Raw genomic sequence first — 19515 nt, forward strand, 5'->3', positions numbered from 1 at the left:
CTCAGATCAGTAAGAGTGCACTGTATAGGGAATAAGGTTTAATTTGAGATGCACCCTGGTCACAACGCCCAGATGAGTCTGTAAAATAATCAAACTGTCAGCAGATACACAACGGAAACCCTTTTATACAGGAGATATTGAAGAGGATTTCCCCAGTCAGTTTACCTTTTCTTTAACCCAGAGGTGATTGGTTTAACATTAGCTTTAGGTGGCAGCCTGCAAAGTAAACATTGGTTAGGTGATGATGATGATGATGATGATGACGAGCTGTAAGGTGATGATGATTGTAAATGCAATGGGAGAAAATGTTAACCAAGTTAGAAACACATGTTACATTATGTGTTTTAGTATTCTGTGTATTAGTATTATGTGTTTTAGTATTATGTGTTTTAGTATTATGTGTTTTAGTATTATGTGTATTAGTATTATGTGTATTAGTATTATGTGTTTAAGTATTACGTGTTTTAGTATTATATGTATTAGTGTTATGTATTTTAGTATTATGTGTATTAGTATTATGTATTTTGGTGTTTTAGTATTATGTGTATTAGTATTATGTATTTTGATGTTTTAGTATTATGTGTATAAGTATTATGTGTATTAGTAGTATGTGTATTAGTATTATGTATTTTGGTGTTTTAGTATTATGTGTATTAGTATTAGGATGGGAGAGGAGGAAGAGAAGGAGGAGGAGGAAGAGAAGGAGGAGGAGGAGGAGGAAGAGAAGGAGGAGGGATGATACAGAAAAGACTGACTGGAAGTTGGCTGTGTGCATCAAGGGGGTTGGGATCAATTCCATTTCAATACAAGTCAAATCAGAAATTAAACCAAATTCCAATTCCAAATGTTCCTCATTCAAAGGTATTACAGAGAATTGGAATTGTTGTGTACTTCCTGAATTGACTGGAATTGAAATGGTATTGACCCTAAAGCATGATGGTATTATTGATCCAATCATTCTCAATGTTTTGTTGCTGATACTAAACTTTTCAATTCTTAATTTGATTGTTGCACCAGACACAGAGTCTGTTTGACCGTCAGCCAATTGCACAATGTACAATGACGAAAGTATATGTTTGTCATTTATCATTTTGTATATTTGTGTATTTGACCACAAGGTAACGTTGCTTTCTGCTGAGTAAATACAGTATAGAGCAGGTAGAGTAGAACTGATCTGGGCCCTACAGTACAGTATAGAGCAGGTAGAGTTGAACTGAACTGGGCCCTACAGTACAGTACAGTATAGAGCAGGTAGAGTTGAACTGAACTGGGCCCTACAGTACAGTACAGTATAGAGCAGGTAGAGTTGAACTGAACTGGGCCCTACAGTACAGTATAGAGCAGGTAGAGTTGAACTGAACTGGGCCCTACAGTACAGCATAGAGCAGCTAGAGTTGAACTGATCTGGGCCCTACAGTACAGTATGCAGCAACCCAAATTATACCCTTTTTCCTGTCAACAGTAGTGCACTATATAGGGAATAGGCTGCCATTAGGGACTCAGACTTTTCTCAGACCTCATTGCTCCCTCATATCCCTGACCTGGGCTGATTTATAGACTGTGCTGTTCACAATACTGTTCACAATCCCCAATATAGTGCACTACTTTTGACCAGGCCTCATAGGGTAGTGCACTACTTTTGACCAGGCCTCATAGGGTAGTGGACTACTTTTGACCAGGCCTCATAGGGTAGTGCACTACTTTTGACCAGGCCAAATAGGGTAGTGCACTACTTTTGACCAGGGCCCATAGGGTAGTGCACTACTTTTGACCAGGCCTCATAGGGTAGTGCACTACTTTTGACCAGGGCCCATAGAGTAGTGCACTACTTTAGACCAGGCCCCATAGGGTAGTGCACTACTTTTGACCAGGCCTCATAGGGTAGTGGACTACTTTTAACCAGGGCCCCATAGGGCTCAGATCAGTAGGAGTGCACTGTATATGGAATAGGGTTTAATTTGAGATGCACCCTGGTCACAACGCCCAGATGAATCTTTAAAATAATCAAACTGTCAGCAGATACACAACGGAAACCCTTTTATACAGGAGATATTGAAGAGGATTTCCCCAGTCAGTTTACCTTTTCTTTAACCCAGAGGTGATTGGTTTAACATTAGCTTTAGGTGGCAGCCTGCAAAGTAAACATTGGTTAGGTGATGATGATGATGACGAGCTGTAAGGTGATGATGATTGTAAATGCAATGGGAGAAAATGTTAACCAAGTTAGAAACACGTTACATTATGTGTATTAGTATTATGTGTTTTAGTATTACGTGTTTTACTATTACGTGTTTTAGTATTACGTGTTTTAGTAGTATATGTATTAGTATTGTGTGTTAGTATTATGTGTTTTAGTATTATGTGTTTTAGTATTATGTGTTTTAGTATTATGTGTTTTAGTATTATGTGTTTTAGTATCATGTGTTTTAGTATCATGTGTTTTAGTATCATGTGTTTTAGTATCATGTGTATTAGTAGTATATGTATTAGTATTGTGTGTTAGTATTATGTGTGTTAGTATTATGTGTGTTAGTATTATGTGTGTTAGTATTATGTGTGTTAGTATTATGTGTGTTAGTATTATGTGTGTTAGTATTATGTGTGTTAGTATTATGTGTGTTAGTATTATGTGTATTAGTATTATGTGTTTTAGTATTATGTGTTTTAGTATCATGTGTTTTAGTATCATGTGTTTTAGTATTATGTGTTTTAGTATTATGTGTATTAGTATTATGTGTATTAGTATTATGTGTATTAGTATTAAGTGTATTAGTATTAAGTGTATTAGTATGAGTTTTAGTATTATGTGTTTTAGTATTAAGTGTATTAGTATGAGCTTTAGCACACCATTCAGCAGACGCTAACTGAGCAATGCAACACTTTATACGACTATAAAGTGATTGATGTGTTATGTTCCACTCCTAAAAGCTTACAGGAAATGTCAAAAAGTTGCCGTTCAAAATGTTGAACTAGAGATGCAGACTTAAACATCAGAGGGCAGATTGACATCAGTCACATAAAATGTTACTTTCAAAAGGACTTCCTGACACAGGTGGCTGGTGGCACCTTAATTGGGGAGGACGGGCTCATAGTAATGGCTGGAACGGAATAAATGGAATGGTATTGAACACATCAAACACATGTTTTCCATACGTTTGATACCATTACATGTACTCCGCTCCGGATGTTACTATGAGCCGTCCTACCTTCAGCAGCCTCCTGTGCATCCTTAGAATCCTTTTATCTTAAACAAAATGTAGTGGTTTAAAATTTCAGAACAATCTGCAGTCATGTTTTGATTGAGTTGCATTTCTGTGACTAGGAAGGTTTTTTTTTTTTTTTTGCAGTTAGTGGAACACAACAACATATTTGTGCTAGAATGAGTAAACAAGCGAATTAAAGCCAGCTGGGTAGAAACAGCATCTAAACTAATGTTCTATAAAACTACTAAAGCAACGACCACAACAGGGAACCCACTGTCAGAAACCCAGGGTCTGAGTCCCAAATGGAACCCTATTCCCTACATAGTGCACTACTTTTTGACCACAGTGCACACTACATAGGGAATAGGATGCAACTCGGACCAGAAACCCAGTCTCTGGGGGTGGGAGGAGAACAGTGGGTTGTTTCCTGATATACCTGGCAGCAGCAGAAACATTAACCTTGGCTCTGGCTTCTCTCTCAGCTGCTCTCTTTCTCAGACGGGCTCTGCAATGGCAAGCAGCAACATGACATCACACAGAGACACTTGTGAGGCAGACAGACACTCACACAGGTAAGGTACACGTACACGCCCACGCACACACACACACACGATAATACATATAACTGCCCTGATCCCAGACAGTGTGGCCTAGATGTGGTAGGGTTAAGAGGAAATCAGGAAGGTGTGCTTCCTGGGTAATGTCACAGGTAACAGGAGAGTACAGTTCTGTTAAGTACACCGCTATACTATTAAATTATACTATATTACATTACTCTTTCAATGGCAGAGATATTTCAAGTATTAATATGTACACTATTGTATACAGAAGTATGTGGACACCCCTTCAAATTTGTGGATTTGGCTATTTCAGCCACACACGTTGCTGACAGGTGTATAAAAATAAAAAAAATCGAGCACACAGCCATGCAATCTCCATAGACAAACATTGGCAGTAGAATGGCTTTACTGAAGAGCTCTGTGACTTTCAACGTGGCACCATCATAGGACACCACCTTTCCAACAAGTCAGTTCGTAACATTTCTGCCCTGCTAGAGTTGTCCGGTCAACTGTAAGTGCTGTTATGGAAACATCTAGGAGCAACAACGGCTCAGCCGCAAAGTGGTAGACCACACTTACTACCGAGTTCCAATCTGCCTCTGGAAGAAGCTGTTTGTCGGGAGCATCATGAAATGGGTTTCCATGGCTGAGCAGCCACACACAAGCCTAAGATCACCATACATAATGCCAAGCATTGGCTGGAGTGGTGTAAAGCTCGCCGCCATTGGACAGAGGAAACACGTTATCTGGAGTGATGAATCACGCTTCACCATCTGGTAGTCCAGCAGACAAATCTGGGTTTGGCGGATTCCAGGAGAACGATTCCTGCCCCAATGCATAGTGCCAACTGTAAAGTTTGGTGGATGAGGAATAGTGGTCTGGGGCTGTTTTTCATGGTTCAGGCTAGGCCCCTTAGTTCCAGTGAAGGGAAATCTTAACACTACAGCATACAATGATATTCTAGACCATTCTGTGCTTCCAACTTTGTGGCAACAGTTTGGGGAAGGCCCTTTCCTGTTTCAGTGTGACAATGTCCCGTGCACAAAGCAAGGTCCATACAGAAATAGTTAGTCGAGATTGGCGTGGAAGAACTTGACCAGCCTGCACAGAGCTCTGACCTCAATCCCATCGAACACCTTTGGGATGAACTGGAACGCCGACTGCCAGCCAGGCCTAATCCCCCAACATCAGTGCCTGACCTCACTAATGCTTTTGTGGCCGAATGGAAGCAAGTCCCCGCAGCAATGTTACAACATCTACACTACATGTCTGTCTGACGTTTGCAAATGAACATCTGAATGATTCAGAGGACAACTGGGTGAAAGTGTTGTGGTCAGATGAGACAAAAATGGAGCTCTTTAGCATCAACTCAACTCGCCGTGTTTGGAGGAGGAGGAATGCTGCCTATGACCCCAAGAACACCATCCCCACCGTCAAACATGGAGGTGGAAACATTATGCTTTGGGGGTGTTTTTCTGCTAAGGGGACAGGACAACTTCACCGCATCAAAGGGACGATGGACGGGGCCATGTACCGTCAAATCTTGGGTGAGTACCTCCTTCCCTCAGCCAGGGCATTGAAAATGGGTCGTGGATGGGTATTCCAGCATGACAATGACCCAAAACACACGGCCAAGGCAACAAAGGAGTGGCTCAAGAAGAAGCACATTAAGGTCCTGGAGTGGCCTAGCCAGTCTCCAGACCTTAATCCCATAGAAAATCTGTGAGGGAGCTGAAGGTTCGAGTTGCCAAACGTCAGCCTTGAAACCTTAATGACTTGGAGAAGATCTGCAAAGAGGAGTGGGACAAAATCCCTCCTGAGATGTGTGCAAACCTGGTGGCCAACTACAAGAAACGTCTGACCTCTGTGATTGCCAACAAGGGTTTTGCCACCAAGTACTAAGTCATGTTTTGCAAAGGGGTCAAATACTTATTTCCCTCATTAAAATGCAAATCATTTTATAACATTTTTGACATGCGTTTTTCTGGATTTTTTTGTTGTTATTCTGTCTCTCACTGTTCAAATAAACCTACCATTAAAATTATAGACTGATCATTTCTTTGTCAGTGGGCAAACGTACAAAATCAGCAGGGGATCAAATACTTTTTCCCCCCCACTGTATGTACTGGCCCCTCAGTCTGTCTCCATCCAACATACCAGTAACCCAACTATGTACTGGCCCCCTAGTCTGTTACCAGGCAACATACCAGTAACCCAACGATGTACTGGTCCCCTAGTCTGTTACCAGGCAACATACCAGTAACCCAACTATCTACTAGCCCCTCAGTCTGTCTCCATCCAACATACCAGTAACCTAACTATGTACTGGCCCCTCAGTCTGTCTCCATCCAACATACCAGTAACCCAACTATGTACTGGACCCCCAGTCTGTTACCAGGCAACATACCAGTAACCCAACTATGTACTGGCCCCCCAGTCTGTTACCAGGCAACATACCAGTAACCCAACTATGTACTGGTCCCCCAGTCTGTTACCAGGCAACATACCAGTAACCCAACTATGTACTGGTCCCCCAGTCTGTTACCAGGCAACATACCAGTAACCCAACTATGTACTGGTCCCCCAGTCTGTTACCAGGCAACATACCAGTAACCCAACTATGTACTGGCCCCCCAGTCTGTCTCCATGTGTAAAATCTGAGATACCGGTATGAGGAAAAATCAACCAAAAAACGATGGAAATATCATATTACATTTTTTTAACGACTTTGGACTCGTTCCCCTAGATAGGCCAGCCAGTAAAATATAATAGATTTCTCAAATGTATTGTTATGAAACCACTGCAGAAGAAAGGGTCCTTTAGTTGGTTACACTATACACACACGGTACGTTCCAGAAACATTTGTTTAAAATTATAACTGCCCGTTATATTTGGAAAAGCCTGTACTTTTTTTACCCCCTGTCCTAAATACCTCTCCATGAAAACCCCCCCTCCAAAACATGGCAGAGAATCTTCTACCAGACTGAATAGACCTGGAGGGTCAGTACAGACAGGAAGCAAACAGGAAGAAAACAGGAAACGAGACAAGCAGCCAGACAGAGGATAAGTCTCAAATGGCACCCTATTCTCCCTACAGGAAAGCCCTCTTCTCCCTACAGGAAAGCCCTATTCTCCCTACAGGAAAGCCCTATGGGAAAGAAAGTCCTCTGGTGTTCCTTTTGTCTAGGTGGGAAAGGGCAGTGTGGAGTGCGATTGAGGGCCCCCTTTCCTATGGGAAAGCCCTATTCTTACAACTGGAAAGTCTTATTCTACCTACGGGAAAGCCCTATTCTCCTTATGGGAAAGCCCTATTCTCCCTATGGGAAAGCCCTATTCTCCTTATGGGAAAGCCCTATTCTCCCTATGGGAAAGCTCAATTCTCCCTGAGGTACGAAGAGAAAAAGCAGATATTAACATACTCAGCTACTGGGCTACTGGACTACTGGGCTACCGGGCTACCGAGCTACCGAGCTAGTCGGCTACAGGGCTACTTGGCTACTGGGCTACTGGACTACTCGGCTACTGGACTACTCGGCTACTGGACTACTGGACTAATGGCCTACTCGAACACTCAGGTCAAGGTCCTCATCATAAAAAACTGTTGCTGCTGTGGTACTCCAGGAGGGTTCAGACAGTACTCTACCTGTCTTGATGCTGATACTCCAGGAGGGTTCAGACAGTACTCTACCTGTCTTGATGCTGATACTCCAGGAGGGTTCAGACAGTACTCTACCTCTCTTGAGAAAAATGAATCAAGACACCTCACCAGGAAAAACTCAGGGCCCTATCAGAGTATCAGAGTTTTTCCTGTTCAGTTCAGGGCCCTGCTCATAAAGCCACCTGTCTGCTACAGTGGTGTCGGTGTGATGAAAACATTCAGCACACAGAATTGTCAAAAATCCTTACTTTCTGACGCATAATATCTCATTCCAACTGAACAGACCAATTTTTACAGCAGATTATATTCTAATGGAAATATAGTGTCGAGCTGTGAGGAAGGTAGAAGCTGTGTTCCCCCAACAACACATTCTTCAGAACAATGTGAATATTGAGAGGAGCCAAGACACTGACAGGAAAGATTAGCGTCACGTTACTGAGCCTGACCTAAATTAACCTGGGCCTGTATTCATAAAGCCACTCAGAGTAGGAGCGCTGACCTAGGATCAGGTACCCCATGTTCATGTAATATTACTCATTCTGATAAACTGATCCTAGATCAGCGCTCATATTCCGAAAAAAACTTTATGAATATGGGCCCTGACCTCCTTATAATAAACCAAGACGGTCAGTTCATCCTGAGTTACAGCAGACTGATAGCTACAGGATTACAGCAGACTGATAGCTACGGGATTACAGCAGACTGATAGCTACGGGATTACAGCAGACTGATAGCTACGGGATTACAGCAGACTGATAGCTACGGGATTACAGCAGACTGATAGCTACGGGATTACAGCAGACTGATAGCGACGGGATTACAGCAGACTGATAGCGACGGGATTACAGCAGACTGATAGCGACGGGATTACAGCAGACTGATAGCGACGGGATTACAGCAGACTGATAGCGACGGGATTACAGCAGACTGATAGCGACGGGATTACAGCAGACTGATAGCGACGGGATTACAGCAGACTGATAGCGACGGGATTACAGCAGACTGATAGCGACGGGATTACAGCAGACTGATAGTGACGGGATTACAGCAGACTGATAGCGACGGGATTACAGCAGACTGATAGCTACGGGATTACAGCAGACTGATAGCTACGGGATTACAGCAGACTGATAGCTACGGGATTACAGCAGACTGATAGCTACAGGATTACAGCAGACTGATAGCTACGGGATTACAGCAGACTGATAGCTACAGGATTACAGCAGACTGATAGCTACGGGATTACAGCATTCCCTAGCATGTTGATGCTTGTTGCTTGGCTCACTTGGCTAATCTCCAGTTGCAGTCAGTCAGTGTCTGCGTCCCAAAGGGTTCCCTCTGTGTTCTGGACTTGGGCCTAATCATCGACCCATTTCCCCTTCTTGAATCGCTGCATCACCCTTCAGTCAGTCAGAGAGAGCAGAGTCTCAGTCGTCATAGACCAATGAGAGATAAGACGCCATGTGCCTTCATACGGGATGACACGGGATGGGAGGAAGACCTTATTAATGGAGGACGGCCCAGAATGCCGATCTCTCTGTCTGCCCGTCGATCTGGAGGACAAGGGTTATATTGGGAAAAGAAACCGGAGGGCTCACAGCCCACCATTTAAGTCCATATATTCCGTAACACCGCAATATTCCGTAACACCGTCATGTTCCGTAACACCGTCATACTCCGTAACACCGTCATACTCCGTAACACCGTCATACTCCGTAATACCGTCATATTCCATAACACTGAGCTAAGCAGGGTTGGTCCTGGTTGGTCCCTTGATGGGAGACCAGATGCTGCTGGAAGTGGATTTGGAGGGCCTGTAGGAGGCACACTCTCCTCTGGTCTAAAATAATATCCCAATGCCTCAGGACAGTGATTGGGGACATCGTCCTGTGTAGAGTGCCGTCTTTCAGAAGATACGTTAAACAGGTGTCCTGACTAAATTCCCAATCTGGCCCTCATACCATCATGGTCACCTAATCATCCCCAGTTTATAATTGGCTCATTCATCCCCCCTCCTATCCCCTGTAACTATTCCCCAGGTCGTTGCTGCAAATGAGAATGTGTTCTCAATCAACTTACCTGGTAAAATAACGGTAAAATAAAAAATTTAAAAATAAACATTTGTATTAAGGTTTTAACTTTGCCTGAAGGTGTGAGATGGCTTTTGATGTATTAATATGTTGGGATTTAATTTTTGGCTACTAGAAAATGTAAGTTAATTGTATCTGCATTATTTTCTTAATATTTTTTGTAAACGCAATACGACAGTAAAAGTCAAACACAAGTGGTTGGTGGTACCTTCATTGGGGAGAATGGGCTCGTGTTAATGACTGGAGCGGAATAGGTGGACTGGTATCAAATATAAACACATGGTTTCCATGTGTTTGATGCCATTCCATTTTATACCATTCCAGCTATTATTATGAGCCGTTCTCCCCCGTCAGCAACTTCCTGTGACTTCAAACTTTTATTTTCAACAACTCCTTCTTGACATTCCCTGAGTTTTTTTTGGCAAGAATCCAGAATCCCCCAATCAGTCATCAGAGTGACTAAGGAAATTTAAAAACAGGACAATGTTGAAAATAGTCACGACAACGTTCATATTGTATAAGTTGGTCAGATCCCCCCCTGTTCCATAACATTCTGTTATTCCGCTGTGGTGCATTAACGATTACACATTATTAACATTCCTCTTCTGTTGCCTACTATTAATATAATCAGCTGGTCTGATTTTATCTCAAAGTTCCAACACAGTAATATATTCCAGCCTTTTAGCCATGGTGAATAAGTAGCCTGCAAGAGTCTAGTGGTCTAAGCCAATGCCTCTGAAACACATGTACGCTGTACCGCTGCCACCATCGGTTTGAAAAGCGAACCACTACTCTTTCAGAACTCTCTTGCATTTCACCTCTATTTCTCTCTATCCAATAAACACACAAAGACCTAAAATATATATCCAGTATAATAAAAGCCTTCTAGTCTAGACTCTAGAGAGTATTCAGCCAATCATCATTTACAAGGGACTGGGTTTCTCTTTGTAGTCAGTAATATTTTTCAAGCCCTGCCAACATCTGAGCCGGTGTCGTAGGATTCAAGCTTAGTCCTGTATTGACGCTTTGCCTGTTTGATGGTTCGTATGAGGGCATAGCGAGATTTCTTATAAGCATCCGGATTAGTGTCCCGCACCTTGAAAGCGGCAGCTCTACCCTTTAACTCGATGAGGATGTTCCCTGTAATCCATGGCTTCTGGTTTGGAAATGCACGTACAGTCACTGTGGGGACGACGTCGTCGATGTACTTATTGATGAAACTGGTGACTGAGGTGGTATACTCCTAAATGCCATTGGATGAATCCGGGAACATATTCCAGTCTGTGCTAGCAAAACAGTCCTGTAGCGTAGCATCCACGTCATCTAACCACTTTCGTATTGAGCGAGTCACTGGTACTTCCTGCTTTAGTTTTTGCTTGTAAGCAGGAATCAGGAGGATAGAATTCTGGTCAGATTTGCCAGATGGAGCCAGCTCTATATTATCCGTGTCGTCGTTCAGCCACGTCTCGGTGAAACATAAGATATTACAGTTTTGAATGTGCCGTTGGTAGGATAGTCTTAATCGTAGAACGTCCTGTTTGTTTTCCAATGATTGAACGTTGGCCAATAATACAGAGGGTAGTGGTGGTTTACCTACTCGTCGGCAAATTCTTACAAGGCACCCAGCCCTCCCCCCCCTTTTTCCTCCAACTTTTCTTCACGCTGATGACAGGATTTGGGACTTGTCTTGACAAAGCAGTATATCCTTCGCTTCGGACTCATTAAAGAAAAAATCTTTGTCCAGTTCGAGGTGAGTAATCGCTGTTCTGATGTCCAGAAGAGACGGTAGCAGCAACATTATGTACAAAATGAGTTATAAACAATATGAAAAAACAGAATATAGTGATCAGAATAGAGTAGCCATATGTAGGAAAACCAAAGTTCCAAAGGCTGGGCCTAATATAGTGTTTAAGAGGTCATACAATAAGTTTTGTAGTGATTCATATGTTGATGATGTAAAGAATATTTGTTGGGCCGTGGTGTGTAATGAGGAGCAAACTGACACATTTATGAAATTGCTTATCCCAGTTACTAATAAGCATGCACCCATTAAGAAAATGACTGTAGAAACTGTTAAATCTCTGCGGATTGATGAGGAATTTAAAACATTGTATGGTTGAGAGGGGATTAGGCAAAAGGAAAGGCAAATAAGTTTGGCTGAACAACCGATTGGCAAACGTACTGCAAATTGAGAAATCATGTGACTAAACTGAATTAAAAAAAGAAGAAACTACACTATGAAACAAAGATAAATAACTTAATGAATGATAGTAAAAAGATTTGCAGCACCTTCAATGAAATGTTGCGAAAAAAGTCCAAATCAGCTCCTTCATTCATTGAATCAGATGGCTCATTCATCCCAAAACCCACTGATATTACTTTAATGATTTTTTTCATTGGCAAGATCGACAAGCTTAGGCAATGACATGCCAAGAAACAAATGTTGACACTACACATCCAAGTATATCAGACCAAATTATGGAAGACAAGAATTGTAATTTTGATCTCCGTAAAGTGAGTGTGTAAGAGGTGAACATTTTGTTGTTGTCTATCAACAATGACAAGCCACCGGGGTCTGACAATCTGGATGGAAAATTACTGAGTATAATAGCGAACGCTATTGTCACTCCTATTTGCCATATATTCAATTTAAGCCTACTACGTAGATACTACATTTACATTTTAGTCATTTAGCAGACGCTCTTATCCAGAGCAACTTACAGTAGTGAATGCATACATTTCATAAAAAAATTTCTCCGTACTCCGTACTGGTCCCCCGTGGGAATCAAACCCACAACCCTGGCATTGCAAACACCATACTCTACCAACCATGCTCTACCAACTGAGCCACACGGGACCACTAGAATACATTCACTGGTATGAGTGAATCCCTCTACTCTGACTTACTTGTAGAAGTTCTTGTTGACCTTCCTCTCATGGGGGAACCCCAGCATACCACAGATGACCCGGGTGTTTTTAGGGGTCCATCCCACATCACAGATCTGGGCCCAGCCGTCCTTGTACTTAATCTCTACCACACCCTCGGTGACGGGCATCTTCTTGGTGGGCACCACCGAGCGCAGACGCACCTCCTCCACCCTGTCTTCATCCACCTGCACCTGTATGGGGGTCAAAGGTTAGAGGTTAGGTCTCAGACAGTGGAGGTTGCTGAGATGGCTCATAATAATGGCTGAAACGTAGCAAACGGAATAGCATCAAACATATGAATGAAAACCATGTCTTTGATGGTCATTCCCCTAATTCCGCTACAGCCGTTACCACGAGCCCATCCTCCTCAATTTAAGGTGCCACCAACCTCCTGTGGTCTCAGAGGTCATGGGTCAAGGTTATACAGGTCATGCAGACACATTTCCTCCACCTTGTTCCATTCCACCTGCACTATAATGAAGGGGGGTCAGGGGGTCATACAGATGCACCTCCTCCACCTTGCTCTCATCCACCTGCGCCTATAACGAGGGGGATCAGGGGTCCTAGTTCATACAGGGGTCATACAGAGTGCTGTGGCGTCACCTATGACCTGCTGTGACCCCTCAGAGCAATACAACTCTGCGAGGCCTCTGTGAACTTTGTGTTATCTGGCCTTGATCCACCATCCTGACTAGTTTGGTGACAGAAACACAACGTGATCTCTCCTGATCAGTACGGGTCTAGTGTTATGTAGTACGTTGACAGGATCTGTTTGTGCTGTCAAGTGGACCATCAGAGTTTCTCATGGTGTGAATGACATCACTGAAAAAAAACCTCTGAGAAAGTTTGAGACATACGGAACATTTCACACACACACACCTCTTCACCTCTTCACAGCATAGATTGAATGGCGTTTTCTTTTTCTATGGCCGGTCACAGAGTGCATGCCGTAACAGGTGAAAAACCTCCACTTATAATATGTGATGTATGTGCCAATTCACAGGATCCCATTTGTGCTCTATGCAAATGTATTTGTCAGTTGTATGCTTTAAAAATCGCACGTTTAGAGTTAATCTATACTGTGGGAAGCAAACATGATGTTCAGAAACCAAGGCTGCTGGGAGTCACATTGTGGTGGTTCGTGTCATATTGATTTGACAGATAAAATGATATCTTACATTAAGCTGTCACACAGAAACCTGAGCAGAGCAGGGGAGCTTGTCACGTTCTCTATCTTCAAATTCCCTGTCATATATGAGCCAAGGCGCAGCGTGCCGGTAATTCCACATCTTTATTTGAAGAAAACCGAACCAAAACAATAAACAGGTAAACAGCAAGAAACGTAACGCAACTGTGGAGTGTGTACACACACAGAAATAATAATAACCCACAAACACAGGTGGGGGGGAAAAGGCTGCTTAAGTATGGTTCCCAATCAGAGACAACGAATGACAGCTGTCTCTGATTGGAAACCATACTCGGCCAATAAAGAAAAACCAACATAGACATACAACACATAGAATGCCCACCCCATATCACACCCTGACCTAACCAAACAGAGAAAAACATCTCTCTCGGGTCAGGGCGGGACAGAGGTACAACTGACATATCACTAGACGGGAGTGTTAAAGATGTCAGAATAAATATTTGAAAACCTAGATGAAGTCGAAGAACCTAACGCAGTAAATATCATGGATATTGATGATCACGCATGAATCAACGAAAGCCCCGCAGAAGGATGGTGCTCAACAAGTAACAGTATCCCATCAAGCCCCACAGAATGACGGTGCTCAACAAGTAACAGTATCCCATCAAGCCCCACAGAAGTATGGTGCTCAAGAAGTAACAGTATCCCATCAAGCCCCGCAGAAGGATGTGCTCAACAAGTAACAGTATCCCATCAAGCCCCACGGAATGATGGTGCTCAACAAGTAACAGCACTCCATCAAGCCCCACAGAATGTTGGTGCTCAACAAGTAACAGTATCCCATCAAGCCCCACAGAATGATGGTGCTCAACAAGTAACAGTATCCCATCAAGCCCCACAGAATGATGGTGCTCAACAAGTAACAGTATCCCATCAAGCCCCACAGAAGTATGGTGCTCAACAAGTAACAGTATCCCATCAAGCCCCGCAGAATGATGGTGCTCAACAAGTAACAGTATCCCATCAAGCCCCGCAGAATGATGGTGCTCAACAAGTAACAGTATCCCATCAAGCCCCGCAGAAGGATGGTGCTCAACAAGTAAGAGCATTGCATCAAGCCCCACAGAATGATGGTGCTCAACAAGTAACAGTATCCCATCAAGCCCCACAGAATGATGGTGCTCAACAAGTAAAAGTATTGTGGACTATTATTCTAAATGCACAAATACGACGTTTAAAGTTTGGTTAAACACTAAAATGGATAATGAAGTAGGGGGCTGTCAATGTTTTGACCCCTAGTTGCACCACACTTTCCCAAACCATCTGTTTTATACTATAGTGCTGTGTGTTTTATACTGTAGTGCTGTGTGTTTTATACTGTAGTGCTGTGTGTTTTATTCTGTAGTGCTGTGTGTTTTATTCTGTAGTGCTGTGTGTTTTATACTGTAGCGTTATACTGTAGCGCTGTGTGTTTTATACTGTAGCGCTGTGTGTTTATACTGTAGTGCTGTGTGTTTTATACTGCAGTGCTATGTGTTTTATACTGCAGTGCTATGTGTTTTATACTGTAGTGCTGTGTGTTTTATACTGTAGTGCTGTGTGTTTTATACTGCAGTGCTGTGTGTTTTATACTGTAGCACTGTGTGTTTTATACTGCAGCGCTGTGTGTTTTATACTGTAGCGCTGTGTGTTTTATACTGTAGTGTTAAACTGTAGTGCTGTGTGTTTTATAATGTAGCGCTGTGTGTTTTATACTGTAGTGCTGTGTGTTTTATACTGTAGTGCTGTGTGTTTTATACTGTAGTGTTATACTGTAGTGCTGTGTGTTTTATACTGCAGTGCTGTGTGTTTTATACTGTAGTGTTGTGTGTTTTATACTGTAGTGCTGTGTGTTTTATACTGTAGTGCTGTGTGTTTTATACTGTAGTGTTATACTGTAGTGCTGTGTGTTTTATACTGTAGTGCTGTGTGTTTTATACTGTAGTGTTGTGTGTTTTATACTGCAGCGCTGTGTGTTTTATACTGTAGCGCTGTGTGTTTTATACTGTAGTGTTATACTGTAGTGATGTGTGTTTTATAATGTAGCGCTGTGTGTTTTATACTGTAGTGCTGTGTGTTTTATACTGTAGTGCTGTGAGGTTTATACTGTAGTGCTGTGTGTTTTATACTGTAGTGTTATACTGTAGTGCAGTGTGTTTTATACTGTAGTGTTGTGTGTTTTATACTGTAGTGTTGTGTGTTTTATACTGTAGCGCTGTGTGTTTTATACTGCAGTGCTGTGTGTTTTATACTGTAGTGCTGTGTGTTTTATACTGTAGTGCTGTGTGTTTTATACTGTAGTGCTGTGTGTTTTAAACTGTAGTGTTGTGTGTTTTATACTGTAGTGTTAAACTGTAGTGCTGTGTGTTTTATACTGTAGTGCTGTGTGTTTTATACTGTAGTGCTGTGTGTTTTAAACTGTAGTGCTGTGTGTTTTAAACTGTAGTGCTGTGTGTTTTATACTGTAGTGCTGTGTGTTTTATACTGTAGCGTTATACTGTAGCGCTGTGTGTTTTATACTGTAGCGCTGTGTGTTTATACTGTAGTGCTGTGTGTTTTATACTGTAGTGCTGTGTGTTTTATACTGCAGTGCTATGTGGTTTATACTGCAGTGCTATGTGTTTTATACTGTAGTGCTGTGTGTTTTATACTGCAGTGCTGTGTGTTTTATACTGTAGCACTGTGTGTTTTATACTGCAGCGCTGTGTGTTTTATACTGTAGCGCTGTGTGTTTTATACTGTAGTGTTAAACTGTAGTGCTGTGTGTTTTATACTGTAGTGCTGTGTGTTTTATACTGTAGTGCTGTGTGTTTTATACTGTAGTGTTATACTGTAGTACTGTGTGTTTTATACTGCAGTGCTGTGTGTTTTATACTGTAGTGTTGTGTGTTTTATACTGTAGTGCTGTGTGTTTTATACTGTAGTGCTGTGTGTTTTATACTGTAGTGTTATACTGTAGTGCTGTGTGTTTTATACTGTAGTGCTGTGTGTTTTATACTGTAGTGTTGTGTGTTTTATACTGCAGCGCTGTGTGTTTTATACTGTAGCGCTGTGTGTTTTAAACTGTAGTGTTATACTGTAGTGCTGTGTGTTTTATACTGTAGTGCTGTGAGGTTTATACTGTAGTGCTGTGTGTTTTATACTGTAGTGTTATACTGTAGTGCAGTGTGTTTTATACTGTAGTGTTGTGTGTTTTATACTGTAGTGTTGTGTGTTTTATACTGTAGCGCTGTGTGTTTTATACTGTAGCGCTGTGTGTTTTATACTGCAGCGCTGTGTTTTATACTGCAGCGCTGTGTGTTTTATACTGTAGCGCTGTGTGTTTTATACTGCAGCGCTGTGTGTTTTATACTGTAGCGCTGTGTGTTTTATACTGTAGTGTTAAACTGTAGTGCTGTGTGTTTTATACTGTAGCGCTGTGTGTTTTATACTGTAGTGTTAAACTGTAGTGCTGTGTGTTTTATAATGTAGCACTGTGTGTTTTATACTACAGTGCTGTGTGTTTTATACTGTAGTGCTGTGTGTTTATACTGTAGTGTTGTGTGTTTTAAACTGTAGTGCTGTGTGTTTTATACTGCAGTGCTATGTGTTTTATACTGCAGTGCTATGTGTTTTGTACTGTAGTGCTATGTGTTTTATACTGCAGTGCTGTGTGTTTTATACTGTAGCACTGTGTGTTTTATACTGCAGCGCTGTGTGTTTTATACTGTAGCGCTGTGTGTTTTATACTGTAGTGTTAAACTGTAGTGCTGTGTGTTTTATAATGTAGCGCTGTGTGTTTTATACTGTAGTGCTGTGTGTTTTATACTGTAGTGCTGTGTGTTTTATACTGTAGTGTTATACTGTAGTGCTGTGTGTTTTATACTGCAGTGCTGTGTGTTTTATACTGTAGTGTTGTGTGTTTTATACTGTAGTGCTGTGTGTTTTATGCTGTAGTGCTGTGTGTTTTATACTGTAGTGTTATACTGTAGTGCTGTGTGTTTTATACTGTAGTGCTGTGTGTTTTATACTGTAGTGTTGTGTGTTTTATACTGCAGCGCTGTGTGTTTTATACTGTAGCGCTGTGTGTTTTATACTGTAGTGTTATACTGTAGTGCTGTGTGTTTTATAATGTAGCGCTGTGTGTTTTATACTGTAGTGCTGTGTGTTTTATACTGTAGTGCTGTGAGGTTTATACTGTAGTGCTGTGTGTTTTATACTGTAGTGTTATACTGTAGTGCAGTGTGTTTTATACTGTAGTGTTGTGTGTTTTATACTGTAGTGTTGTGTGTTTTATACTGTAGCGCTGTGTGTTTTATACTGCAGTGCTGTGTGTTTTATACTGTAGTGCTGTGTGTTTTATACTGTAGTGCTGTGTGTTTTATACTGTAGTGCTGTGTGTTTTAAACTGTAGTGTTGTGTGTTTTATACTGTAGTGTTAAACTGTAGTGCTGTGTGTTTTATACTGTAGTGCTGTGTGTTTTATACTGTAGTGCTGTGTGTTTTATACTGTAGTGCTGTGTGTTTTAAACTGTAGTGCTGTGTGTTTAAAACTGTAGTGCTGTGTGTTTTATACTGTAGTGCTGTGTGTTTTATACTGTAGCGTTATACTGTAGCGCTGTGTGTTTTATACTGTAGCGCTGTGTGTTTATACTGTAGTGCTGTGTGTTTTATACTGTAGTGCTGTGTGTTTTATACTGCAGTGCTATGTGTTTTATACTGCAGTGCTATGTGTTTTATACTGTAGTGCTGTGTGTTTTATACTGCAGTGCTGTGTGTTTTATACTGCAGTGCTGTGTGTTTTATACTGTAGTGCTGTGTGTTTTATACTGCAGCGCTGTGTGTTTTATACTGTAGCGCTGTGTGTTTTATACTGTAGTGTTAAACTGTAGTGCTGTGTGTTTTATACTGTAGTGCTGTGTGTTTTATACTGTAGTGCTGTGTGTTTTATACTGTAGTGCTGTGTGTTTTATACTGTAGTGTTATACTGTAGTGCTGTGTGTTTTATACTGCAGTGCTGTGTGTTTTATACTGCAGTGTTGTGTGTTTTATACTGTAGTGCTGTGTGTTTTATACTGTAGTGCTGTGTGTTTTATACTGTAGTGTTATACTGTAGTGCTGTGTGTTTTATACTGTAGTGCTGTGTGTTTTATACTGTAGTGTTGTGTGTTTTATACTGCAGCGCTGTGTGTTTTATACTTTAGCGCTGTGTGTTTTATACTGTAGTGTTATACTGTAGTGCTGTGTGTTTTATAATGTAGCGCTGTGTGTTTTATACTGTAGTGCTGTGTGTTTTATACTGTAGTGCTGTGAGGTTTATACTGTAGTGCTGTGTGTTTTATACTGTAGTGTTATACTGTAGTGCAGTGTGTTTTATACTGTAGTGTTGTGTGTTTTATACTGTAGTGTTGTGTGTTTTATACTGTAGCGCTGTGTGTTTTATACTGTAGCACTGTGTGTTTTATACTGCAGCGCTGTGTTTTATACTGCAGCGCTGTGTGTTTTATACTGTAGCGCTGTGTGTTTTATACTGCAGCGCTGTGTGTTTTATACTGTAGCGCTGTGTGTTTTATACTGTAGTGTTAAACTGTAGTGCTGTGTGTTTTATACTGCAGTGCTGTGTGTTTTATACTGTAGCGCTGTGTGTTTTATACTGTAGTGTTAAACTGTAGTGCTGTGTGTTTTATAATGTAGCGCTGTGTGTTTTATACTACAGTGCTGTGTGTTTTATACTGTAGTGCTGTGTGTTTATACTGTAGTGTTGTGTGTTTTAAACTGTAGTGCTGTGTGTTATACTGTAGTGCTGTGTGTTTTAAACTGTAGTGCTGTGTTTTTTATACTGTAGTGCTGTGTGTTTTATACTGCAGTGCTGTGTGTTTTATACTGCAGTGCTGTGTGTTTTATACTGCAG

The 19515-nt window shown here is 41.6% G+C and overlaps 1 protein-coding gene across 9 annotated transcripts in view; it reads right to left on the reverse strand.

Annotated features, from left to right (window-relative positions):
• loxl3b (lysyl oxidase-like 3b) overlaps window positions 1-19515 on the reverse strand; it is a 132589-nt gene that overhangs the window by 95213 nt on the left and 17861 nt on the right. For 5 of the 9 annotated variants that reach the window (XM_014211695.2, XM_014211692.2, XM_014211691.2 and 2 more), the window contains exons 4-7: window positions 12419-12630; window positions 3640-3708; window positions 2081-2131; window positions 166-216 (exon numbers count right to left, since the gene is read on the reverse strand). In XM_014211695.2, the coding sequence (XP_014067170.1) occupies window positions 166-216; window positions 2081-2131; window positions 3640-3708; window positions 12419-12630 (383 nt within the window). The remainder of the gene's footprint in view (window positions 1-165; window positions 217-2080; window positions 2132-3639; window positions 3709-12418; window positions 12631-19515) is intronic. The other 4 variants (XM_014211699.2, XM_014211697.2, XM_014211694.2 and 1 more) reach the window with 2 other exon arrangements.

The sequence above is a fragment of the Salmo salar genome, chromosome ssa09 (genome assembly GCF_905237065.1).
Source record: "Salmo salar chromosome ssa09, Ssal_v3.1, whole genome shotgun sequence".
Lineage (NCBI taxonomy): Eukaryota > Metazoa > Chordata > Actinopteri > Salmoniformes > Salmonidae > Salmo > Salmo salar.